The 27,241-nt window shown below is 57.2% G+C and overlaps 1 protein-coding gene across 1 annotated transcript; it reads right to left on the bottom strand.

The window, feature by feature from the left end:
* Window positions 1-4,604: 4,604 nt before the first annotated feature.
* TMEM179 (transmembrane protein 179) lies at window positions 4,605-17,065 on the bottom strand. Its single transcript, XM_037835234.1, has 4 exons — window positions 16,715-17,065; window positions 9,067-9,204; window positions 7,274-7,352; window positions 4,605-5,703 (listed from the first exon to the last, which is right to left on the bottom strand). The coding sequence occupies exons 1-4, from the start codon at window positions 17,017-17,019 to the stop codon at window positions 5,524-5,526; spliced, it is 702 nt and encodes a 233-aa protein (XP_037691162.1). The 5' UTR covers window positions 17,020-17,065; the 3' UTR covers window positions 4,605-5,523.
* Window positions 17,066-27,241: the final 10,176 nt, after the last annotated feature.

Below are 27,241 nucleotides of genomic sequence, written 5' to 3'. Positions count from 1 at the left end.
CTGACCCCAACCGTGACCCCAACCCTGACTCCAATCCTGACCCCAACCCTAACCCCAACCTGACCATGACCCCAACCCGGACCCCAATCCCAACCCCGACCCCGATCCTGACCCTGACCCCAGCCCCAATCCCGACCCTGACCCTAACTCTGACCTGACCATGACCCCAATCCTGACCCCAACCCCGACCCCAACCCTGACCCCAATCCCAACCCCGACCCCGATCCCGACCCTGACCCCAACCCCAATCCCGACCCTGACCCTAACCCTGACCTGACCTTGACCCCAACCCTGACCCCCAACCCCAACCTGACCATGACCCCAACCCTGACCCCAATCCCAATCCCAACCCTGACCCTGACCCCAATCCAAACCCTGACCCCGACCCCGACCCCAATCCAACTCTGACCCCGACCCCGATCCCAACCCCAATCCTGACCCTGATGCTACCCCAACCCTACCCTGACCTTCAGGGCTACAAGGGCCCTGGGCCAGCGCAGGGAAACGCCCAGCGGCGGCACTTGCTGCGTCAGCCCTTCCCCGCGGGCCTGGCCGGGAGGAGGTGACCGTGTCGGTCCCACTGGCCCTGGCAGCCCTGACCCGCGCCCTCCGGCCCCCAGTGCCCGGCCGGCCCGCGGCCCGTGGGGTCTCCCCGCTGCTGCAGCTCTGCGCCTGCGTCCTGCTCGTCCTGGCGCTCGGCCTGTGCTGCAGCCGGGCCCAGCCGGTGGTGCTGGCCCTCGAGGGCCTCCAGGCCCGGCTGCTCGTCCTCGCCCTGCGCCTGCGGCACGTGCTCCTCGCCTGCTGGCGCTGCCTCCAGCAGCTCTGAAGACAGACGGACGGACAGTGCCAGGCAACCCCCTGGGCTCGGGACAGGGGACCCGGGCTGCCGGAGGAGAGCCCTGCTCTGCCCGTGGGCCCCGGGGCTGAGGGTCAGCAGCTGCAGGGGGCAGCAGGGAGGGGTCCAGGGCTCGAGGCCAGCGTCGGCCCCCCGCCTCGCTCTGCAGAGCCCCTCCTCCGCCACTCTTTACAGAGGGTCCACCGTGAGGTTTTCCCGAAAGAGGATTCCACGACCAAAGGTTGGGGCCCGTGTGCTCCAGCTCCCTCGTTCCAGGTGGGCCTGGTGGGCATGTCACCCCTCGAGAACGGGGGTCACGCTGGCCCCACATCAGTTAGAGTAGCCAGGGGCCTGGACCCCAGAGACCCAGCTGGCGGCTGGGCAGAGGACACCCCTGCTGTCCACGTCCCTTAGCAGCCCCTCCTGTAGCCACGTGTCCCCCTCTGTGTGTGGGGGGTGGGGGCCCCATTCCGACCCCCTTTCTGAGACTCACACCCAGGGGCCCACAGCACGGCTGGGGTGTGGATGTGGAGGGGGGCAGCGAGGGCTGAGCCGGACCCCCACAGCCTCCGGAACCCAGCCCCAGCTGCCCTGGCTCTGCTGGCCTTGCTGGGGGGCTCTGGGAGCGAGACCCTCCCGCGGCCGCCTCCACGCCCGGCATGGGGAGGGGGCTCCGACAGAGCTGGGAGCCCCAGGGCAGGCCCAGCGGGAGCTGCCGTGGCCCGCGGCCGTCTGCGCAGCACCTTGGGGTGGCTCTTCCTTAAATACCTGGTCCACACCGTTTACTGGGGGAGAAATTTCCTATTAAAACGCACTGTGGCCTCTTCCAGCCTTGGGATTTCTCTGGAAACGAGAGCGGCAGGGACAGATTTGCTGAAGTTCTGAGGGCCCCTGGAGCAGGCCCCCCGCTGCGGCTTTACAGTCTGCCGGGAAACCTCCTGGAGCCCCAGCCCCCAGGGCCACTTCCAGCTTTAGAATTTGGGGAGCACAGAGTGGGGGATCCCAGGGGAGGGGGCCTGATTCCACGAGCAGTAGCTCCGGACCCCTCCCACACTGTCTGGGCCTCAGGACCCCCAGTGGCTCTCCACCCATGCAGCAGGCAGGCCGACCCCACGTCCCCATGTTCCAGAGGGAAGTCACCTCCCAAAGGGCCGCCCATCCAGCCCTGTGTCCACCTGAGGTGCCCCATGGACAGCTGTGAGGGGCCGTGAGGGGCACCCTTTGGACGGGCCTGGCTCTGTCTCTGACGGCCAGGGCTGCTCTGACAGGCCGCGCTGGGGGCTCGGGCAGCAGCTCCGACTGTCACGCCCCGGGGCCCGGCAGGGCCGGCTCCCCCCGCCCCGAGGCCCCTCGCCCTCCCTGGGCCTCCCCTCTCTTGCCCCGGACACTGTCCGCTCCCGACCACCTGTCTCTGAATGTGCCTGTCCCAGGGCCTGACAGCCCACCCGGCTCACGCGGCCGCGTCCCACGGGGCCTTCCAGGCCTGACTAACAGCCACGTCCAGACCGGAGGTCACACCTTCCCAGGCCCCGGCTCAGACAGCTGCACCCAGGGCCACAGCCGGGACCGGACCAGGCCTTCTGGGGACACAATTCTGTCCCTGGCACCAGCCCAGTGGCTTCTGAAGAAACACTGCTCGGAGAAGGGCACGGCCACCCAAGAAGGAGCTCAGAGCTCATCCTCGCACCCAGGTCTCGCAGCCGAGCACTGAGAATCAACCCCCGAAAATGTACGGATGTGGGAGCAGAACCACGAGGAAAGCGACGTCCAACTCCTGAAACGCTTTCGAAACCGAAGAAATGAAAAGACAATGCAGTTCTTTGTCATCTTAAAATAAAATAGCTGAGACAATGAAAACGAGGGAAGGGATGAGCAGAGAGAACACCGTGACGAGTTCCACATTGTCTGGATCAGAGAGTCAGATATTTTTGCTTTTATTTTGACTTTGAAAAACAGATATATTTATGTTTATTACTTTCAGTTTAGACAGAAGTAGAACGAGAACAAGGGTGTCAATCATCAAAACCACGGCAGGGATAAAAGCAAAGGCATCTCAGAACAGCGCGGGTGGACCCCGTGGCCGCGGCCACCCCTTCCTGTCCTCTTCCTGTCTGCAGGGAGGACCCCAGCCCCCCGACACGCCTCCCGGGACCCAGCCGCCGCTCTCCTGGAGCCCCCAGAGCGCTGGTGCCTGGGGATGCAGGGGATGGGGGGGTGTCTGTGTGTCAGGGACACCCCCACTCTGCAGGTGACACAGGTAAGGGATGGGGGCTGCCCCAGACCAGCTCCTGGGAACCCACAAGCGGCAGGTGCCAGGAGCAGACCCAGGAACCTGCGTGTCCCCCAACAGGAGCAGAACCCCCTCCCGAGGGGAGACCAGATGCTCTCAGGGGCTCCCACCCCACCATGGAGCAGGGCTGGGGGACGAGCAACAGGCGGCCAGGAGCCCCGGATCTACTCTGGGGCCCACTCCGAGGACCTGTCTGCTCAGCCACAAACTGCCGGGCCGCAGGGCCACAGCCCCCCGAGATGCGGGGATGCCCCGGCTGGCCCAGCCCCCACCTCTCCCCGGGACCCAGCTGCTCCGCCCCACGCCCGGGACGGGGTGGCCTCTGCCAACTCCAGGCTGCCCCCTTGGAAACACAAACAAGGCCCAGGTGGATGGGGGAGAGCCACGGCGTGGAGAGCTCCAAGGGCCTGGGCGGCTGCAGGGAGCCCCCTTTGCAGCACGAGGGCCGGCCCGGGAGCCCGTGGGGTGGAGCAAGGGCAGGGGGACGAAGCATGGCTGGGAAGGTCTGGGGGTACAGGGGCAGCCAGCCCTGGGGGTGCAGGGGCAGCCAGCTCAGGGCCTCCTCACTGGGGGTCCGGGGCTCACAGGCAGCCCCCCGTCCCCCTGCAGGCCTCGGTGCCGCCTCTGTGAAGTGTGGCATGGGCAGGAGCAAAGGGGAGGCAGAGGCGCTCAGGGCCTCCCACACCTCCCCAGCCATGCACACACACACACAGAGCCACACACACGTGTAAGCACTGGCACATGCAAACACATCCTGTGCACATCTGCACACTCATGCACATGCTTCTATGCACACACCTTGTGCTCACACACACATGGTCATTCATGACTATTCACATGCACACACATGCATTTGCACACACAAGCATTCCCGTGCACACTCACATGCACTCACACAGACATTCCTGTGCATAGACATGCACTGTCTGCTGGTTTGGATGTATTATGTCCCCCAAAACGCCATTATATTTGATGCAATCTTGTGTGGGCAGATGTATTAGTGTTGATTAGATTGTAAGTCTTTGCTTGAGTGTTTCCATGGAGATGTGCCCCACCCAACTGTAGGTGATAACTCTGATTGGATAATTTCCATGGAGGTGTGGCCCCGCCCATTCAGCGTGGGCCTTGATTGGTTCACTGGGGCACTATATAAGCTCAGACAGAAGGAGCGAGCTTGCTACAGCCAAGAGGGACATTTTGAAGGATGCACAGGAGCTGAGAGTGGAGCTGCAGATGAGAGACAGTTTGGAGATGGGCTTTGAAAACAGACTTTTGCTCTGGAGAAGCTAACAGAGGAAAAACACCCCAAGAGCAACTGAGAGTCACATTTTGGAGAGAAGTTGAAGCCTAGAGAGGAACGTCCTGGGAGAAAGCCATTTTGAAACCAGAACTTTGGAGCAGACGCCAGCCACGTGCCTTCCCAGCTAACAGAGGTTTTCCGGACACCATCGGCCATCCTCCAGTGAAGGTACCCGATTGCTGATGTGTCACCTTGGACACTTTATGGCCTTAAGACTGTAACTGTGTAACCGAATAAACCCCCTTTATAAAAGCCAATCCGTCTGGTATTTCGCGTCCCGGCAGCATTAGCAAACTAGAACACACTCGCACACAGTCATTTCCATGCACACGCTCACATGCACTCACATACATTCCCGTGCACACACATGCTCACAGTGGCCTGGCCCCATCCCCCGTGTGTGCCCCCCAGCAGGTCTCCCCACCCTTGCCTGGCCTGAGTCCTCACAGCGAGTCCCCATGGCAGGGAACGGGGAACCAGGGCCACCCCAGCTCCAGGGTGGAGCCACGAACCTGCACTTCTGTCTGGTGCCCTGGAAAGGGCTCTCCTGGTGCCTGGAGCAGGGCCTAAGGGGGCTCGGGATGACCCTGAAGGCTGGGGCTCAGAGGTCAGGCTAGGAACACAGAGCGGGGTCGTCCCACCTGCAGGGCCCCTCTGCTCCCAGACAGCAGGTTCCCACAGGGATTGTGTCCCACACACCTGTCAGGAGCAGGGACCACAGGGAGCCCTGGCCGCTGCGGGCAGTGGGGTGGCGGGGGCTCCGGCTGCGGTCACAGCATCATGCGCGTACTGACCGGCAGCAAAGCTGCTTCACAGCCGAGCCGCTGACTCAGAGGCGGCGTCAGACGAGGCCCAGACACAGGGCAGCCCCTGCCAGCCGGGGCGAGGACCACTGAGGCTGGCTGCCCCCCAGGCTCGCCCGGCCGTCCTGCCCACGGGTGGGAGGGGCGCTCGGATGAGAGGGGCTGCCCGGTACAACAGGGAGCGCTGGGGGGACATGCAGAGCAGCTCGGCAGCTACGGGAGGCCAAGTGCCCCGGCGGTGGGGGGTCTGGGGTCCGGGCTCCCGCCGGCCTTGGCTGCCCCCCCCCATGGCCCCCTAGATGACGGCGTTCTTCTCCTCCTGGAGGGAGGCGCGGGGCGAGGGCCTGGCCAGCAGCAGCTCCTTCTCGTGGACGAGGCTGGCCAGCAGGTCCTCCTGGCGGGAGTTGTGGTAGACCTTGAGGAAGGCCAGGCTGGTGAGGGCGAGCCAGGCCAGCCACGAGGCCCAGAGGCCAAACTGGATGGGAGGAGAGGGCGGTCAGAGCGGGGAGAGCGTGGGACAGACGGGGGAGAGCGCACGGGTCGGAGGGTAGACGTGTGGGGGTCAGAGGGGGGAGGGTGGAGCCCCTGCTCCCAGCAGCCCCTGCTCCGTCCACATCCCCCACCCCCCGGCCCCACCCCCCAGGGTGCAAGGACCCCCCCCATCCCCCCACACTTTGGGGCCCTGTGCTGAGAAACTCTGCCCCTGCCACCCAGGGTCACCTCCCGGCTCCTGCCGGCCCTCCCCATACACCCCGGCTTCTGCAAAAGCTCTCGGCATCTCCGACCCCCAGTTGCACCCCCCAGACTGGGCCGGGGGTCCCCTTGTGCGAGGAACCATGGGCGCAGGCTGGCTCAGCTCTAAGGAGGGTTGTAAATAACGAAGCCTCCTCCGTCGCTGGAATAAACTGACCTTTAGCTGTTGTTTGCAAACAGGTGAAGGAGAAGCAATTGAATCAGAACCAGGCCGGGAAAGTACTAAACTGGTTCTCATTCGAGCGCGCGCGCCGTCAGGCTCCGCTCACAGCGCCCTCAATCTAACTGCAGCAACTGAGGCCCACGCGTAGCCCGCTAAACTGGCGTGAAGGTGTCTGGGGCAGTTGCAGCTCAGCCCAGCAAAGAGCCCCCGACCAGCCCAGCTGAAGCCGCCGGCCAGTGCCCACCCCAGAGGGCTCACGCCACGCAGGGGTGCCGCTCGGACAAGGCCATGGGTCATCGTGGGCCCCCAAGGCCAGCCTGAGCTCGTGACATGGGCCATGACACGGGCGGGCCCTGCTGAGAGCTGTCCCAAGCCCCCAGGCACAGACCCCCTCTCCAGGGACGGGCCAGGGCCCCCTCACCTGCCCGCGCTTCAGCAAACGGGCCCCAGGGCTGCACCCAGACCTCTCCTGCCACGTGTCCTGATGGGGGCCATGATTCCAGAGCTTGTAGGGGTGCAGACTGGGGCAGAGGGCCTCCCACCCACAGTGCCCAGGGGGCTTCCAAACTCGCTGGCCCCAGGCCCCTCACTCCCCTCCTCAGACCCCTGCATCAGCTTCTCCCGGCGAGGAGGCAGCATGTATCCTCCTGTGTTTATCCAAAACGGACCCAGTTTGTGCCAAGACCTGAACCCAAACTCCCTGCCTGGTGTGCAGCCCAGGACCCGGCGCCCAGGTTCGTCTGCACGGCCCCTCCCCACATCCCTCAGCATGCCCTTCCACCCAAACCGCCCCAGCCCCAGGGGCTGTCACACTTCTGCCCACTCTGGCCCCCTCCCCACATTCCGCCTACAAACTCCCCTCCTCCAGGGAGCCTGCCCTGACTGCTCCCTGGCACAGCCTCCACCCAGCCTGCTTCCCCTCTCCCTGGCACCACCTTAAGCGTCTGGGGTCCCCTCCTCCGGGCCTGGGGCCTGTGGGCTCCAGGAGCTGGTCTGCACCCCCGCATCTGTCTGCCCACACCCCTCACCCGGGCAGCCCTGACAGCCTCCCTCCCACCCACGTGCTGTCAGCGAGTGCCCAAATGCTTGCACCTGCACAAGCAGACGCCTTCCCCGGGCCCCCACCTACCTGGGCAATAGCAAACTGATCGTAGAAGGCCGAGTTGTCCACGCCCAGCTCCAGGTCAGTGTCCTGCAGCTCCTCGCAGCTAGAACGGCAGGACGTCAGGGCAGGAGGTGACATGGGGCCGCTGAGCCCCGGAAGCTGCAGTGCAGCCCGTCGGGGAGCAGCACAGCCCGGCAGCCTCAGACGCGGGCATTGCCCGCAGGTGGTGAGGGGGCTGTGCCCAGGAGGGGGACCCTGGGAGCCCTGGAGGGTGCTGACCCTTGTCGGGGGAGCGCAGCGGGGGGAGGGGCCTGCAGACTGCGACCCCACCCTGCCACGCCCAGCCCCTCGTCTCCTGCAGGAACCTGGCCCCTGTCATGGCCCCCACGCCCCCCAGCACTGCTGTAGCCAGGGGCTCTCAGACACTCAACTCTGAGACCCAGCCGGGAGCAGTGGCCCCTGCCCCAGCCGCCCACCAGCGACCCTGCTCACAGGCCCCTAAAGCGGCCCCCGGGCCCCCCAAGGCCCCTCCTCATGGGCCGTCTCATCAGGCCGGGTGACAGGCTGAGCTCACATGGAGCAAGCAGGAGAGCCGCCAAGTCCTCGGGGGGTCACACTCTCCCTGTCTGTGGCAGGCTGGGGGGCCTGGCTCAGAGGACGGGAACCCCAAGACTGGGCTCAGGGCCATGGGGGGTCACACCTGCCCAAGAGTGAATGCAGGTCAGGACAGATTGACGGGAGGTGATGCCTGCAGGCTGGAGGCAGCTGAGGATGGGGTGGGGGCTGGGGTGGCTGCTCCTGGGGGTCAGGAGATGTGGGGTGCACATCTGGAGAGGACAAGACAGGACCCCAGGACCTGGCCACACCCCGGGGGGCTCCTAAAGGAAAGGAAGCAGGTGGCCAGGAGGGCCCAGGGTGGGGAGGAGCCTGCTGTGGACACCCCTCAGATGGCGAGGCAGGGAGACACCCACGCCAGGGGGAGGCTCGGGGGTAGCAGTGGGGAGCCGACCGTCCCCGAGCAGGGCAGCTCTGCACCATCGGTCCTAGGCACTGTGGGCCCGTGTCTGGTTTTGCTGAAAGGAAGTACCTGGAGCCTCCGGAAGAGGTGACCCCAGGGTTCCTGCCTGTCCAGTTCTTGGCCTGGGGGTGCCAGGCGGGGCCCCAAAGGGTGCCAGGCAGCCCCACGGGAGGAACGGGCAGCCACTCCACCTGAGACACTGCCCCCGACCCCCCTGCCTCCAGAAGCTTCTTCTGCACCCGTCCTTCACCATCACCTCCTCCCCCACTCCCTCCAGGGACAAAGCCCCTCCCCGGGCCTCTGCGGACAGCAAAGGGTGTGACTTCCAGTGCCTTCGGCCGCACGGCCACAACCGACCCCCTTCCCGATCTGGAGTCCCACCTGCCCGGGACCCTCCCCTCCCAGTGACATGAGGCACCGCAGGACAGCTGAGCCCCCCACCCGCTGGGTCTCCAGGGACCTCGACACTCAGCCACTCCCATACCCAGCCTGTGGGGCTCGTGGGGCCTCCTCGACTGTGCGAAGCCGCTGGCCACCGGCCTGGGAGGACGGGGCAGATGGCACTGAGGGGCGGGTCTGGGGCAGGAGATGGCCAGGCCCGGACTGGGGGGTAAGGGGGTGGGTTCCTGAAGAGAGCCAGGTCTCCCCAGGCAGAACCCCAGCTGTAGCACACCTGGGGGCCCCAGCTACAGAACACCTGCGAGGGGGCGGGGCCCCGGCTGCGGCACACCTGCGAGGGGGCGGGGGCCCGGCTGCGGCACACCTGCGAGGGGCGGCGGGGAGGGCAGGGCTGGCGCACCTGTGCGGCCCGGTGCTCGTCTCGGTGACAGCGTCGCACCACATGGAGAAGCCCACGCTCACGAGCGAGCTGGCGATGAACACCAGGAAGACCACGAAGGCGCTCGCCAGCAGGTTCAGGAAGGCGGAGAAGAAGGAGCTGCGGGACGGGAGAAGAGGGGGCGCTGACGGAGAGCCCCCCAGGGTCCCAGCCAGCACCCGGGGCCAGGCGCCGGCAGTGGCCCTCAGACGCTGGGCTCGTCCTCAGCTCTCCACTGGGGTCCAGCTCGCGGGTCAGGCTGGGTGGGGCCAAGAGGGCTGCTCCCCCTCCTCTGTCTACCCCTGCTGCCCCCTCCTCGGAACTTCCCCCGGACAGGCCTGGGCACCCGCTGCCTGCTCGGTGCCTCACCTCAGCCTCCCAAAGACCCTGGGCACCGAAACTGATTCTATCACCATCGCGCAGAGGACGCAGAGCCAAGGCTTGAGCCCATGGCCGCTCCGCTTCCAAAGCCTCGTAACCAGCACACGTGCAGCCTCTAAAACGCAGGCCTCAGCGTCAAGGTCGTTGCCTGCAGGGTCACCGCCAAAGTCATCACCAAGGTCATGACCTGCAGGGTCACCACCAAGGTCATCACCAAGGTTGTCACCTGCAGGGTCACCGCCAAGTTTGTCACCAAGGTCATTCACCAAGGTCGTCACCTGTAGGGTCACCGCCAAGGTCATCACCAATGCCGTCACCTGCAGGGTCACCGCCAAGGTGGTCACCAAGGTCAGGACCTGCAGGGTCACCACCAAGGTCATCACCAAGGTCGTCACCTGCAGGGTCACTGCCAAGGTCATCACCAAGGTTGTCACCTGCAGGGTCACCGCCAAGGTCGTCACCGAGGTCATGACCTGCAGGGTCACCACCAAGGTCATCGCCAAGGTCATCACCAAGGTTGTCACCTGCAGGGTCACCGCCAAGGTCGTCACCAAGGTCATGACCTGCAGGGTCACCAACAAGATCATCACCAAGGTCATCACCTGCAGGGTCACCACCAAGGTCATCACCAAGGTCATCACCTGCATGGTCACCACCAAGGTCATCACCAAGGTCATAACCTGCACAGTCACCACCAAGGTTGTCATCACCTGCCCAGTCACCACCAAGGTCATCACCAAGGTCGTCACCTGCACAGTAACCACCAAGATCATCACCAAGGTCATGACGTGCAGTGTCACCACCAAGGTCATCACTAAGGTCGTCACCTGCAGGGTCACCACCAAGGTAATCACCAAGGTCGTCACCTGCAGGGTCACCACCAAGGTCATCACCAAGGTCATCACCAAGGTCATTATCCACATGATCACCAAGATGATCACTAAGGTCCTTAGCCAGGTGGTCACCGCCAAGTTCATCACCCGCATGGACACCACTAAGGCCATCCCCAAGGTCTTCACCTGCAATCCCCTGTCCACAATTCCAAAATCCAAAAATCTCTCAAAACTAAAATACAGACTTACCTTGATTTATCACACTTAACTTTATTGGGTACACAGGAACCTCATTTTCTAAAATTGAAGGTTTGCAGCAACCCTTCAAAGTCGGCTTCTGCAGTTTCCTCATCTCGCTCAGCACAGAGCACGTCTATTGGCACCATTTTTCCAACAGCACATGCTCATGTCGTGTCCCTGTCACATTTTGGGAATTGTTGCAATATTTCAAATTTTTTCATCCTTACTGTATCTGTTGCGGTGATCTGTGATCTGGGATCTCTGATGTTCCTATTGCAACCGTTTGGGGGCACCATGAACAGTGCCCATAAAAGACGGTGAACTTAATCGATAAATGTCATGTGTGTTCTGCCTGCTCCACTGACAAGCCATCCCCGTCCCTCCCCCTCCCCTCGGGCCTCCCTAGTCCCTGGGACACGGCAGTACTGGAATCAGGCCAGGTAATAACCCTACAATGGCCTCTGAGTGTTCAAGTGAAAGGAAGAGCCACATGTCTCTCACTTTAAATCAAAAGTTAAAATTGATTAAGTGCAGTGAGGAACGCATGTGGCAAAACAAGACAGGCCAAAAGCTAGGCTTCTTGTGCCAAACGGTTCGCCAAGCTCTGAACGCAAAGAAAAAACTATTGAAGGAAATTAAAACACTATTCCAGTGAGCACACGAGTGACAAGAAAGCAAAACAGCCCTATTGCTGATATGGAGAAAGTTTTACTGGTCGGGATAGAAGATCAAACAGCCACACGTTCCTATAAGCCAAAACCTACTCCAGAGCGAGGCCCCAACTCTCTTCATCTCTACACTGAGCAAGGTGAGGGAGCTGCAGAAGCCAACTTGGAAGCTACCAGAGGTTGGTTCGTGAGATTTAGGGAAAGAAGAGGCCTCTGCAACATACAAGTGCAAGACGAAGCAGCAAGTGCTGATGTAGACACTGCCGCAGGGTATCCAGATGCTCTAGCTGAGATCACTGGTGAAGGCAGCTACACTACACAACAGATTTTCAACGTAGACGAAACAGCCTTCTTTGGAAGAAGATGCCATCTAGGACGTCCATAGCTAGAGAGAAGCCCATGCCTGGCTTTGAAGCTTCAAACGAGAGGCTGACTCTTTTGTTAGGAGCTAATGCAGCTGGTGACTTTAAGCTGAAGCCAATGCTCACTTCCATTCCAAAAATCCTAAGTCTTAAGAACTATGCTGAATCTCCTCTGCCTGTGACCTGTAAATGGAACAACGAAGCCTGGATGACGGCACATCTGTTTCCGATACGGGTTACTGAGTATTGGAAGCCCACTGTTGACACCTACTGCACAGAATAAAAGATTCTTTCAAACTACGACTGCTCAGTGACAATGCACCTGGTCGCCCAAGAGCTCTGATGGGGATGTAAAATGGGATTAACGTTTCCCGCCAACACAACATCCATTCTGCAGCCCATGGATCAAGGAGTCATTCCAACTTCCAAGCCTTATTATTGAAGGAATGTATGTCATAAGGCTACAGCTCCATAGACAGTGACTCCTCTGATGGATCTGGGCAAAGCAAACTGAAAGCTTTCTGGACAGGATCAACCATTCCAGATGCCATGAAGAACATTCATGATTCATGGAAGGAGATCAAAATATCAACATTCACAGGAGTTTGGAAGAAGTGGACTCCAACCGTCATGGATGACCGTGAGGGGTTCAAGATTCCGTGGAGGAAGTGACGTCAGATGTGGGGAAATAGCAAGAGAACTAGAATGAGACGTGGAGCTTGAAGATGCGGCTGAACTGCTGTGATCTAGGGATAAAACTTTAACAGATGAGGAGTTGCTTCTTATGAATGAACAAAGAAAATGATTTCTTGAGATGGAATCTACTCCTGGTGAAGATGCTGTGAACGTTGCTGAAATGACAACAAAGGCTTTAGAATATTCCTTCAACTTGGTTGAGAAGGCAGCAGCAGGAGGGTTTGGGAGAGTGACTCCAACTTCGGAAGGAGTTCTGTGGGTGAAATGCTGTCGAACAGCATCACATGCTACAGAGAAATCTTTCGTGAAAGGAAGAGTCAATCCATGAGACAAACTTCATTTTTGTCTTGTTTTAAGAAATGGCCACAGTCACCTCAACCTTCAGCAGCCGCCACCCTGACCCGTCAGCAGCCACCAACATTGAGGCAGGACCCTCCACCAGCAAAGAGATGACGACCCCACCCGCAGGGCTGCCGCCAGCAGGGACCCCACGCCCGCCAGCCCCTGGGAATCCCTCCTTGTCAAACAACCCTCCCGGACCCCTCCCCACTTGACTGAGCCGTGTGCGCCTGCCGGGGCCCAGCAGGACACAACTCGGAAGTCCAGAGTCTATCCAGCCCCGCGGGGTCTGAATCAGAGCTTGGGGGCCTGCACCCTAAAGAACACACATCACAGCCCACTCTGCCTCTGAGGCAGTGCCAAGAGCACACGCAGCCTGGCCCGCATGTCCACCCTCTACCCCCACCCCGACCCGTGCAACCACCCCCTACCCCACTCCCCACCCGGCCTGAGTGTCCACCCCCTACCCCACCCCTGCCCCTGCCCCGTGCATCCGCCCCCACCCCCACCCTTGCCCTGCACCATCCACCCCCTACCCCACACCCCACCTGCATGCCCACCCCTACCCCACGCCCCACCTGCCCAAGCTGGCCCCAGGATAGCGGGCCGCCCACTGTCCAGCTGAGAACATGGCGCCCCCGGGAACCACAGGCCCAGCAACTGGTCCACTCGCCCAACACGGGAGGGCAGCCGGGCTGACAGCCCCTCCGCACACGCTGCCCCCCCGGGCACTTTAACCCCTCGCGTCCTGGCCCAGGCAGCCAGGGCCCCCACCAGGCCTGTCAGGAGGGAGCTGCCCCTCGGACACGGCGTCTGGCCACAGGCTCAGGGCAGACCCAACAGAAGGGCAGGGAGAGGGTCCCGGGTGGGCACCGGGTGGTCTCCAAAGGCAGACTCAGCTCTTAGGGAACGAGCGTGTGCACACCCAAGGCAGAGGGCCAACGGGGTGGCTGGGCCAGAGCCCTTCACCTGTGCATGCTCTAAAGGCCCATCACAGCCACTCGGCTTACCTGTGTCCCCTCCGCCTGTCTGTGGGCTCTCTACCTGCCATGTCCCTTCTACCTGCCATGTCCCCTCTACCTACCTGTGTGCTCTCCACCTGCTTGTGTCCCCTCTACCTGCCCATGTCCCTTCTACCTGCCATGTCCCCTCTACCTGCCCATGTCCCCTCTCCCTACCTGTGTGCCCTCCACCTGCCATGGGCTCTCTACCTGCCTGAGTCCCCTCCACCTGCCAAGCACCTGCTCACCCGGTCTGCGTGGCCCGGCCCACCACTGTGCTGACTCTCCTAGGGGAAGATGCTGCAGACCCACCCTTCCGGGCTCCAGAGCCCACAGGGGCAGCAAGTGTGGCCTCCCGGCCCGAGGGCATGTGGAGCAGCCAGCAGCCCCCTCAAGACTGAGCCCCTCACTCAGCGAACACCTGGGACCTGCACCCCAGGCCCCCTCTCAGCTGAGGACACAGTGCGGGACCAGGCGTCCTCCGCCTCAGGCTCCTCCGGCCGGGGCCCTTGGATGCACAGCTGGGGCCTGGGCAGGGCCTGAGAGCCTCAACTGGGCCTGCAGGACCAAGACGAGGCCCGATGCTGCCGACAGACGTCCTTACCGCTCGCTGACCAGCCACTGGATCTTGCAGCAGGCCAGGGGGCAGAGCGGCCAGACGCATGGGCACGTGACCCCAGCCAGTAATCCCTGTGGCCACGCAGGGCCCCAGACCCAGCCTTGGACAGAGGCCACTGGCAGTAAAACCAGGGAGCCCCCTGAGTGGGAGCAAAGGGGCAGAAGACCCGGGTGCTCCCCCAGCCAGGCCTCATCCACAGCCGCCTGGGTCTGTCCTCGGGTGGTGCCAAGGCCAGGGCACCCCCCAGGCAGAGGCCTGCCGACCACAAACCCACTAAGCCAGGACAGGCTCCTAAATCCGACTGTGGGCCGGGGACATGCAGCAGAGCCCACTGACCCTGCCTGAGCTGTGGGTGAGGGCCAGCTCTGGGCAGAACCGTGACCCCAGAGAGGCAGGCCGACATCCTCAGCCCAGAGCCCTGTTTGGAGAGAGGGCGGCTGCAGATGGGGTCAGTGAGGATATGGCCACACTGGATAGGTTGGGCCCTTAGTCCAACATGACCAGTGTCCATATAAGCAAAGGAGACACGGGGAGGCCACGGGAGTCAGAGGCAGAGACAGGAGGGCTGCAGGTGCCAGCCACAGACAGCCACGGATGGCCACGGATGGCCACGGGCTGCTGGCCACCACCAGGAAGCTGGGAGCTGGCCAGGCAGGACTCTCCCCTACAGGCTGCAGAGGGGCTGTGCAGCCCAGACTTCCGGTCCCCAGAACCGTGAGACCATAATTTCACCCCAGTTTGCGGTCATTTGTTCCGGCAGCCCTGGGGGACTCAGACGGGCAAAGCGCCCAGGTCCCACCTTCCCTACTCATGGTGGGACAACAGTGGCGATTTCACCAGGTCCGTGGGCAACAGCAGAAGCTGCTGTTCTGGAGTTTCCAAGGACTGCCGCCCAGTTTGCACAAATCCTGGACCCCTTTCTGCAGGCTCTGGGGTCACAGCTCCCGTCCCCTGTCCCTCCACTGCTGGAGGGGGACCTCGGAAATCTCACACCACCCTGAGGCAGCCCCAACCTTCCGGGAGCCTTTGTGTCCTCCCACCCGGACCGTGAAGGCCTGGGGCCCCCTCTCCTCTGGGGCTCCCAGGAGGACAGGATGAGGGGCGTAAACCAATGACTAAACCTTGTCCCCACATGGCCTCTCCCCCCACCCCCAGCTCCCGGACCCTCCTGCTGCCATCCCCACCTCCTCCCTCTGACCTTCTCTTATTCAGAGCTGCCTCTCCCGACCCGACCTGCACGGGGCCACCAGCTGGGGTCCCACCAGATTTGGCAGTGTGGGTGCAGACAGCATCTCAAATGCCACCTCGGGACACCATCCAGTGAGTGGGCCAAGGGCAAGGGGAGGAGACCTGCAGGGGGGGCAGGCCGGGCCCCAAGCCCACCTGGGTTCACCGTGGGCTGTGCTGAGACGCACACCCAGGGCTGGAGGCCCCCCAGGCTGACGTCTGATCTTCTGCAGACCCCACGTCCAGAACCTGGGGGTGCTGGGATTTCCACCCCCTCAGCAGATTCCACAACCCACGCCGGCTCAGCCCCGGCCTTCCCTCTCCTCTGCTCCTCCAGCCCTCCTTGTCCCCAATCTGGGCCCTCCTTCCAGGCCAAGGCCAAGCTTGGGGGCTGCACCCCAGCTGCAGAAGGCCTGCCCCACCACCTGCCTGCGCTCACACCCTCCATGCCCCTCTCTTCGTCACCCACCTCCCAGAAAAGCCACTAAACACTGGCAACAAATGATGAACGGGGGTGGGCTGGGCAGAGTGGGGGGGGGGGCTTGGATTTCTGCGGGAGGGGAGGAGGCAGGCCTGAGGCACTTGTGCCCCCCTCCACACACACACACACGCACACACACACACACACACACACCTCTGCAGGTGTTTGGCCCAATGGCTGGGCCTAAAGAACCCCACAGGTGGAGTGGGTGGGCTCATGGGGTCCCTCTGGCTGAGGACTCGACCCCACCCCCCAGGAAACCACATCCCACACCTTCCCAGGACGCCCCAGGCCAGACAAGGTGACGAGGAAGAGGGAGGCCTTGGAAACCGGCAGCAGGGCCCTGGCACGCTGCTGCCATGTTCCCGACACCGTCCCTGGCTGGCAGCCCCCAGCCAAGGTCTGCGCAGAGGCGGCTCCGCGAGGCCTCCCCCCAGGCTTCCCTCCGCCGCCCCTTCCCCGGATGAGGGGCTGGGGGAGGTCTCCCCAGCAAGCCTGGACCTTCCCCCATCCTGGGGCGAGCTCGTACCCCAGCCTGTGCCGGGTCAGAGACGGCGGCGAGGGCGGCCCGGCCTGCTGTGATGACAGTGCAACCTCTGCCGCCGGGCAGCGGGAGGCCATGCGCGCCGCGGGCGGCGGGGACAAAGGCCGGTGCGCCTGGTAAGGGCCGAGGGCTGCCAGCGGCGGGCTTGGGGAGGCCGGGAGGCCGGGGATTCGCGCCCAGCCTGCGGAGGGGGCCTGGGGGCGCCGTGCCCGGGGAGCGCGGCCGGGGGCCCCACTTACTCCTCGTGTCCCTTGCACAGGAGGAAGAGCGCGCGCCAGGCGTGCGCGGCGGCGAGCAGCAGCGAGAGCAGGCCGGCGAGCAGGCTGAAGCGGCAGGCGGCCGGCGGGCCCCACTCCTGCACCGCGAAGCGCTGGCGCTCGGGCACCGTCAGGTTGGCGCTCAGCCACATGCCCTCGGCGAAGAGCAGGCAGCGGCCGCGGAAGTCGTGGCCGTTCTCGGACAGCGGCACCACCACCGCGCAGCTGAGCAGGAAGGCCAGGCAGTAGCAGGCGCACTGCGCCAGGAGGAAGTTGCTGACCGCCATGGCCGGGCCGGGGGCCGGGGGCCGGGGGCGGGGGGCCGGGCAGCGGGGCCGGGGCGCGGGGCGCGGGGCGCAGGCCGGGCCGGGGCCGCGGGAGACTGCGCAGTGACGCGCCGGCGGGTCCCGGAGCCGCGCCCCGCCGGGAGACGCGTGCGCAGCGGCCGGAGGGCGGGCGCGCTGCGGTCAGCACCCCGGACAGCTCCCGGCGCCGCGGGCTGGGCGGGTGGGGCGGCCCCCGCTGAGAGCTGCAGGCGCCGAGGGCGAGGCGGCCGGAGCGAGGCCGGGGAGGGCGGGGAACGCGGCGAGGTCGGCTTAGAGAAGGGAACGGGGTAGGGGAGAGAGGGGCTCAGCAGGAAGGCGTGCCGGTCAGCGAGGGGTGGAGGTGAGGTCCGCAAGCCGGGCTGCAATGATTCCCTTCCCAGGGTCCCGGGGTCAGGGGTCTGAGCGCGGAGGGGCTGGGCTCTCCTGGATGAGGAGAGTGCAGAGGAAGGGAGTGGGCCGGGGGCTGTTTGAGCTTCGGCGGGGACTTGCCTTAGGCGGCCAGACAGGAGCAGGGCCCCAGAGTTGAAATTTGTTAGACAGACGATGGAAGCCCTGAGCAGCACGTCAAGAAGCCTGTGCCTGGATGGAATCCACTGATGAGCTAATTAACAGAATTAATGCCTTTTCTAGTTTCCTTTAAGACTGAGTCGTGTTCAGTCCAATTCCCAGTTTGAAGTCATCTTAGTATCTTTCTTTCTAAAAAAAAGTAACTTAAAATTACATCAGCACTTTGTTGCAAGCACTAATTATCTTTGTTTTTCATTGTCTAAGTAATGTACGCTCATTTTTTAATTGAAGCAAAGACAGGTATAAAATAAAAAGATAAAGTTTCTTCCTCCTCTCCCTCCCCATCACACAACCACTTTCACGAGCTCTGCCATCTACTCTTTCAATTATTTTGCTGAACACATAAACACACACACATAAATTTGCAAAACAGGCCAAACTATGCAGATTGATCCCTCTGTTCACTAATAAGTCACGGACAATATTCCTTGCTTGCACATGCAGATCTAGTTTATTCTTTTTCATAACCACACAACACCCCTCAATATGATGACTCCACCATTTGCATAGCTCTTCCTCCTCGGATGGATGCCTAATGTCTCCAGTTTTGCTATTTCAGATCCTCTGGTGTGAATATCCCTGTATATAGATGCCTGTGCTCTTGTGCAGGTCTTTCCCCGAAGAGAAATTCTTAGAAGATGAATTCCCAAATCATGGGGTTATGCACACGTCAAGTTTTGACAGAAATTGCCAAACTGATCTCTAAAACTGTGCAAATTTACCCTTACATCTATATTGTATGAGAGAGTGTGCAAATGCTCTCTCCAAAACTGTAATATCAGTTGTTTGTAAAATGTCATCAGTCTTACGTGTGAAAAAAATATCTAATTGATGTCTAAATTTGGATTCCCCTTATCTTTAGGGGGTTCAGCATCTCTTCTTATGCTTGTCACCATTTGCAATCTCTCTTCTGTGAATTGCACGCTCACTTTACAACCATTTTAAAGTGTGTGTTGGGGACCAGTCATGGGGTCTCCACACAGTGACCCTTCTCCACGGCAGCTCAGGATACTGAGCCCCACCCAGGCTCGGGCAGGATGGAAACTCAAGCCGCCATCCTCCAGTGGTTTGACTAATTTGAACACTTCTGGGTGTTATGCTTTGGGGGTTTGGCCCAAACAAAGGTGACCATGACAGTTGAGAGGGAAATGACACAGTGGGGAAACTATAGGATACATTTTATAGCTACCAGTTTAAAAGGCACAAGACTTTGGTACTTTGTACAATGAGTTCGAGTCAACCTACAAAAATCGGCAAATTCCTTTGTCACTGGAATAGTTGTACTCTATGGAAAATATAGAAAGCTCCAAATTTTACTTTGAAAAGCCAGCATTACATTGATGTCAAAATCTTATTAAAATAATGCAGAAAAGAAAGTAGTAGGAAATTTCACTTAAAAAAATCAAATAAAATACTGGGAAATTGATCACAACCTAAAGTGTTAATAAAATAAGAAAATATGAATAAGTAGGATTTATCCTACCAATGCATGAAGAGCTTAGCATGAGGAAATCCATCAAAAATTTATTACATCAACAAATAAGGAGATGACTCATATTTTGTTTCAAGAGATGCCTGAAAGGCATCTCCTACAATTGAATAGCCATTCCTAGTTTAAAAAAAAAAAAAAAAAAAAAAAACTCTACCTAAAATAAGAAGAAAACTACTTAAGTATGGAAAAAAAAATCTTAAAACAACCCCCCAAATCTGCTTTTATTAAAACCAGGAACATGACAGAAATGCCCATTATCACCACTATTGTTGACCATTTATTTGGGAATTCCAGTTAATGAAACTAGACAAGAAAGGGAAATAGTAGTATAAATACAAAAGCAGAGACCATATCTTTATTACAAGATATTATGATAATGTACCCAGAAAATCAAGGTATTCTCCTAAAATAATATTAGAATTTACAAGTGAACCTCGTAAGATGGGTATTATTACGGTTTGCTAATACTGCCAGATTGCAAAATACCAGAAATGGATTGGCTTTTATAAAGGGGGTTTATTTGGTTACACAGTTACAGTCTTAAGGCCATAAAGTGTCCAAGGTAACACATCAACAATCGGGTACCTTCACTGGAGGATGGCCAATGGTGTCTGGAAAACCTCTGTTAGCTGGAAAGGCACGTGGCTGGCGTCTGCTCCAAAGTTCTGGTTTCAAAATGGCTTTCTCCCAGGACGTTCCTCTCTAGGCTGCAGTTCCTTAAAAACATCACTCTCAGTTGCTCTTGGGGCATTTGTCCTCTCTCAGCTTCTCCGGAGCAAGAGTCTGCTTTCAACGGCTGTCTTCAAACTGTCTCTCATCTGCAGCTACTCCCTCAGCTTCTTCAAAGTGTCCCTCTTGGCTGTAGCTCCCCTTCAAAATGTCACTCTCAGCTGCACTGAGTTCCTTCTGTTTGTCAGCTCATTTATATGGCTCCAGTGACTTAATTTAGACCTACCCTGAATGGGCGGGTCAACACCTCCATGGAAATTATCCAATCAGAGTCATCACCCACAGTTGGGTGGGGCGCATCTCCATGGAAACACTCAGAGAATTACAATCTAATCAACACTAATATGTCTGCCCACACAAAATTGCATGGAAGAATATGGCTTTTTCTGGGGGACATAACGTATACAAACCAGCACAGGTGTATATGAAACAAACATACCAGATCCAACAGCCTTTCTCTAATTAGTGCCTTGGGTCAGATTCCCTGAGAAACAGACTCCAGACTCTGAGACTTGCACACGGCAACACAGGTGGAGGAGCAAAGACGCAGAGCTGGCCAGAGGGAGGAGCTGAACTGTGATGCAGTTGCCACAGAAGCCTCCAGAAGCTCTGACAGTCAGATGGTCCTTGTGGAGGCCCCAGATGGGGTAAAGGAGGCCGGCTCTTGCTGCCCTCACGTTGTCCAGTCATTGGATGTGGCCTGGGGAGGATGCATTACCCTGGGTTTGGCAGAAAGCAATTCCTGCCCATCATCACTGTGACCTGTCGGCGACCAGCAGGTCCAGCAGCTGGGACAGTGAGTGCCTCTGTGAGCAGTGCACCACGGTGTCCACGACAGTCCACCCTGAGGGCTGCGAGCCACGTGCTTCGGGTGGTAAGTTTGCTCTGTCTGGAAATAGCTCCACTAAAGCTCTGCCCATTGGGAGTATACCCTCTCGCCTCCATCTTCCATGGCCAGAAGCAGGGGTGCGGGCTACGGATTATCCCTGGCCCTTCCTCCCGTGGGTTTTCCCAGGTAGAGATCAGCAGAATCCTGCTCTTGCAGTTTGCTCGTGGCTTTGGCCCTGACATTGTCCATCCCAACGTAGCCTTCCATCTCCTGACAGATTGCTGCTAGGTGGGTGACCTCGTGTCAGTGGGCCCCACACAATCCAGCTCACGTCAGTCGGTTCTGGCTGTGTGGTCCACTGGTGTCCCACATTTACATCTGTCTCTACCAGGGCCCAGTAGCAAGCCAGGAGCTGTTGCAGAAATGCAATTCATTTCTTTTCTGCAGGTGGCATGACCTTGTCCCAGAACCCAGGAGTCTAGGCAGTGATCATCCTGTTTGGACTTGCTGTAAAGTCCTCGTAGCATCTGACACCACATGCATAAGCTCTGCCTGTTTGGGCCTGAGCTGAAGAGCTGCTTCAGCAGGGCCTTTTCCGGTGCTGAACCCCCATCGGGGCTGGCGGCTCCCACATCACACAGTGGATGCGTGGGAGCAGGACTCCCAGATGTCGAGTATGCCACCTTCAAGTACAGAGGCTTCCGCAGACTGTACGTCTTCCTTGTTGGAGGGGCGGATGCGATCACTTGCTCCCTACTTTGCACTTTGCAGAGGATGACCCAGCATGCCGTCAACCACCGAAACCCTAAAAGGGCACTGCAGTGGCAGGTCCCCGAGCCTCCTTTGGGTTTCTCTCCCACACTCTGGAGCCAATGCACTTGCTGCTTCTTGCTGGTTCAGTTGGATCAACACGATGCAGGTGCCTTGGCAGCCAGCGTGGCCATATGACACACAGGGCAGTTCCTTGTGACGGGGGAGGACCGTGACACAGCCTGTGTCCCTCCCATGTGAAGGCAAACGGTGCTCATGAGGGGAAGAGAATGTTCTCACCAGATCAAGGGCTGCACGTCCTAGGCCCGTGCTGGCAAAGACACCACATCCCACAGAAGGGCTGCAAGTCCGGGTTCCGTTTGGTTGAGGCCACTGCACCCTCCAGGACCCAGGCAGTTTATGAAGGGGCCAGACAGGGGCATCGAAGGGGGCTGTGATGGGGACACTGCGGCGGCAGCAGCCCCGGTCCTTGGTTTCCCCTCTTGATGGGTGAGGGGCAGTTTCAGAGCCTCCCACTTGTCTCTCACCCACGATGGCTCTCACGCCCGGGCAAGGAACCAAGGTGGGGTCTTCCAACCTCAGAACAGGTCCATTCCAACTATGCCTTTGAGGGTACAATAAGTGATCACTGGGGGGCCCCACTGTGCGCTGGACCTAGGCCAGAACCCCCTTTAGTACCTGGCCTTAGAGTGGGGTGAACAGTGCCCCCCCCCCTGAAAATTCATGTCCACCTGGAACCTCAGAATAGGATCTGGTTTGGAAATCAGGTTTTTGCAGATGTAATTAGTTAAGTTCAGATGAGGTCTTTCTGGATTAAGTTGGGCCCTAAATTCAAGCACTAGTGTACCTATAAGGAGAGGACAGACACACGGACATGTAGGAAAGAGGGCATGGGAGAACAGACACACAGACATGCAGGGAACAGGTCACACAAGGACGGACACACGGACATGAAGGGAAGAGACCACACGAGAACAGACACATGGACATGTAGAGAAGGCCATGCAAGGACAGACACACGGACCCATAGGGAAGAGGCCACGTAAGGACAGAGCAGACACAGAGCAGCACAGCCACAGGCCCGTGAGCTGGGGAAGCCGCGGCCCCCGACGCCCGAGAGGGGCCTGGGCACCGAGGGTCCTGGGCCGAGAGCGGCAGGGTGGGGCGGGGGCGGGGCGCTCGGAGAGGCAGGGGCAGCGGGGGGCTCAGCCTGTCCCCCGCCTCCCTTCTGCATTGACCCAAACTGGGAGCAGGGACTGGGAGTGGACGGTCGCTGGGGGGCCTGCCTCCCCCAGGGAGGGGTGACCTCGGGGGAGACAGCTCCTGGGTTGCCCCCGAGTTTGCAGAGGGAGCAGCTGGGGAGTGAACGCCTTGGTCGTAGATGGGGGGCCTTGCAGAGCACCCCAGCACCCAGCTGGCAGTGGAACCCCATCCACACTGGCTGCAAGATCCGTAAACTACAGAAGACGGGGTGCAGGGTCTAGAAGAAGGGAAACTAAACTCCACTGAAGGATGTAAAACGAGATGAATAAACAGGAACCCCAAGTTTCTGCGTGAGCCATCTAACGAGCCCTGGAATGCCCGTCCTCCCCGAGGCAGTGCACAGACTGTGTTCCAACAAAACTCCTGTGTTCAGTAACTAGATAAAGTAATGTCAAAGCTGCGTTATGAAGGAAAATACGCAATGATTGCCAGAACTTTTTGCAAAATGCTCAATTTGACCATAAAACCAGGCTGACCCAGGAGGCAAATAGGGGAATAGATGTAAGCAGGTGAGTGAAAATAAACGAAGACGCCCACGTGAGCTGAAGCAGAGCTTGCTAGGGAGGGAGCCGGGCCCCACCACCCTCATCTGCAGAGGCTCTGGGGTGGGTGGGAAATGTGGAGGCTCCGGAAGGCCCTGGTTGGAGGCAACGGCACAGGCTGGAGGCGGGTGAACTCCAGGCGGACAGCCGGGTGACTGGGCTGGGAGAACATCGGCTCTCTCTGGTTGTTCCCGGCTGGAAGTGGGAGCAAAAACACAGGGAAGCTGATGGGCTTTGACCAACACCCGAGCTTCGGGGCCCATGGCTGCAGACGGCGTGTGTCAGAGCAGCCACGTCTGGCCGTGTGTTCACTCTCTCAGGTGCACAGGAATGAACAGTGAAACGGGAAGCAGGACCAGAAATGGATCAAGTGTAAATGGGAACCTAAAACGGGAAAAACGTGGCCTTCCCACTCCGGGGGAGAGAAGTGTCACTTCCCAAAGGTGCTGGCAGAGCCAACCAACCACCGGAGAAAAAGCACACTTCACCCTTACTTCACACCCCACACCAAGATTAACTCAATATGGGTTTTAAAATAACTAGTTTATTTCTAATTGTGGTAAAATATACATGACCTAAAAATCATTTTAATCATTTTAAGTGGGCAATTCTCTGACAGTAAGTACAGTGGCAATACTGTGCAACTTTCACCACTCTCCACTACCAGGCTATTTTCATCATCCCAAACCAGAAGTCATACTCAGTTACCAGTAACTCCCCATTCGTCCCCCTCCCACCTCTGGAGACCACTATTCTGTTTTCAGTCTCCATGAATTTGCATATTCTAAGTATTTTATGTAAGAAAAACCATACAATATTTGTCCTCTTCTGTCTGCCTCATTTCACACATGATGTCTTCAAGGTTCACCCACATGGTAGCAGGTGCCAGCACCTCCCTCCTTTTTAGGCCTGAATATTCAATTACGTGGATGGACCACACTTTGTTTATCCATTCGCCTGCTGATGGGTTGTTTTCACCTTATGGCTTTGGGGAATAATGCTGCGATGGACACTGGGGTACAAACTCTGAGTTCCTGCTTTCAATTATGTAAGGGTTTATACCTAGGAGTGGAATTGGCAGATCATACAGAAATTCTGTGTTTAACTTTCTAAGGAACTGCCAAACTGCTTCCCACAGCAGCTACAACATTTTACTTTCCCACCAACGGTGTACCAGAGTTCCCATTTCTCTGCATCCTCACCAACATTTGACGTTTCCAGTTTTTTTTTTAATAATAGCCATCCTAGTGGGTGTGAGGTGGTATCTCATTGTAGTTTTAATTTACATTCCTTTAACACTAACGATGTTGAGCATGTTTTCATGTACTTGTCGGCCATTTAAATACCATCTTTGGAGAAATATCTATTCAAATCCTTGGCCCATTTTTTATTGCATTTTTGTTGAGATACGTTTACATAACATACAATCCTTCAAAGTGTACAATCAGTTGTTTATAGTGTGTATTGATCACCATAATCAATCCCTGAACATTTTCACCAATCCAAAAAATAAAATAAAAATCAGAAAAAAAAGAACACCCAGAACATTCCATTCCCCTCCTCCCCACATTGTTCATTTACTTTCTTTCACACTCATTCATTGTTTTTTTAAACTTTATCAAAAAATTGAAAAAACAACAAAAAAGCATTTCAAACAAAACAAAAACAAAGGAATAAGAAAAAACAAATAACCTAAAATAACTACATTGCTTCCAGTATGTTCCTATCCTTGACCCATTTTTTAATTGTATTTTTTTGTGGTTGAGTTGTAGGAGTTCTTTATATTCTGGATACTAAATCCTTAACAGATGTTTGGTCTTAAACTAATTACAACCTAGTTCAACTGGTCCCAACCTAGTTTCAGTAGTTTACAAACTCTGTACTCCTATATATCTCTGTCCTTCCCCCTTTTTTGTAATTGTCTCAGATTACATATTTATACATTATATGCCCATTAACACAGATTTAAAGTGCTATTTTACACATTTGCCTGTGAAGTCCTATGGGGGTAAAAACAGTTGCAATCCAAAAGTTCAACAATACAGGATATTATCTTTACCTACATACTTACCTTTACCAGTGTTCTTTATTTCTCTTATGGCTTCAGGTTACTGTCCAGTGTCCTTGTAATTTAGCCTGAAGGAACCCTTTTAGCATTTTTTGTAGGGAAATTCATCTGGTATTAAATTCTCTGTTAATGTCTTAATTTCCTCTTCATTTTTGAAAAGATAATTTTGTTGGGTATAGAATTCTTGGTTGACAGTTTTTTCTTTAAGGACTTTAAATATGCCATCCCGCTCTCTCCTGGCCTCCATGGCTTCTGATGAGAAATTCGCTGTTGTCCTTTGAATGTAACAAGTCGCTTTCCTCTTGTTGCTCAAAATCCTCCTTGTCTTTGGATTTTGGCAATTTTGCTATAATGCGTCTTGGTGCAGATCTCTTGGAGACTCTCCAGCTTGGAGTTTGTTGTGATTCCTGGATGTGTACATTCATGTCTTTCATCAGATTTGGGAAGTTTGCTGCCATTATTTCTTCATATACTCTTTCTACAACTCTCTCTCTTGTCTTTGTGGGGCTCCAATGATGCATATGTTGGTGTGCTCTGTGGGGTCCCACAGTTCCCTCAGGCTCTGATAATTTTCCTTCAGTACTTTTTCTTTATTCTCATATTGGATAATTTCAATCGTCTTGTCTTCAAGCTCATCGGTCCTTTCTTCTGCCTGTTCAAAGCTGCTGTTGAATTTATCTCATGAGCTTTTCACTTTAATTGCTGTACTTTGCAGCTCCAAAATTTTCATTTGGTTCCCTTTATAATTTCCATCTCTTTATTCTGTTCAGGCAATGTTTACCTAATTTCCTTTAGTTCTTTGCTTATGGATTCCTTTAGTTCATTGAACATTTTTAAGACCATTGATTCAAAGTCTTTGAATAATAGTTCCAATGTATGAGCTTCCTCAGGGTGGTGTCTGGCAAATTCTCTTTTCCTCTGAAAACGCCACACTTCCCTGTTCCTTAGTGTGTTTATTATTTTTTGTTGGGAACGGGACATTCTAAGCATTCTGTTGTTAAGACTCTGGAAATCTAGTTACCCCCCTCCTCTGGGATTGCCGGGTTTTTTGTTGTGGTGGTGGTGGTTGTTGTTTTGAGGACTGGAGCTGCCAACCTATGTCTTTTTCCAACAATTTTTGCTCCTAAACAGGGAGTGGAGAGAAGAGAAGGACCCCTTTTCTGGCCCCCAGCCATTTGGAGTAACTCGTCAAAGCAGTGATCATTAAAGTCAGAGTGTATGTTCACCAGCCCGTGCAGATTCATTGTGAAGAGAAAACTGAAGTTAATCAAAGAGCGTTATGGCTTGATTTAAACTGACATAACTAGGGTGTAAACACTTCAATAAGTTTGTTACGGTTAAATTTAGCATGAGTAGTATAAAGAATCAGGCTCTGAAATCCAAATAAATATTCCTACTCTGAAATTAGAGGAAATGGAATGTCGGAAACACGATAGATGAATTCAGTGGCCCAAACGTCGCCATAGAGGAGGTGAAGGTCAATGGTAATGTCCTTAAACAGTTCACGGCACAGTGTTCTCAAAGCTGGGTCCTCGGATCACTTAAGAACGGCCAGCAGAGCTGGAAGCACCGTCGGGTTTTGGTCCCCTACCCCAAACCAACTTTACTGAATTAAAACGGGCTTGAGGGTGGTCAGAGAATTTGTGGTTTTTTTGAACCAGGTCCTCAGAAGATGTTTGTGCACAATTAAGTTGAGACCTACTGATTTTGACACAGAACCTGAACATCTGCTCAATTTCCTCAATTGCAAAGCGGCGACATGGGGTTGTCGGAGGCCTGAGTGAGTTGATGTGTGGGAAGGGCTTAGAATCACACCTGTGCCACTCAGAGTAAGTGTGGCACGGCCTGTCAGCTGTGACTGCGACTGTTCTGCAGTGAATCACGTCCTGCACATCCTGCTCCAGCCTGGCCTGGTCCTGTGG

The sequence above is a fragment of the Choloepus didactylus genome, chromosome 4 (assembly GCF_015220235.1).
Source record: "Choloepus didactylus isolate mChoDid1 chromosome 4, mChoDid1.pri, whole genome shotgun sequence".
Lineage (NCBI taxonomy): Eukaryota > Metazoa > Chordata > Mammalia > Pilosa > Megalonychidae > Choloepus > Choloepus didactylus.
The sequence above is the reverse complement of the archived record's forward strand: the minus strand, read 5'-3'. Positions and strand labels throughout refer to the sequence as shown.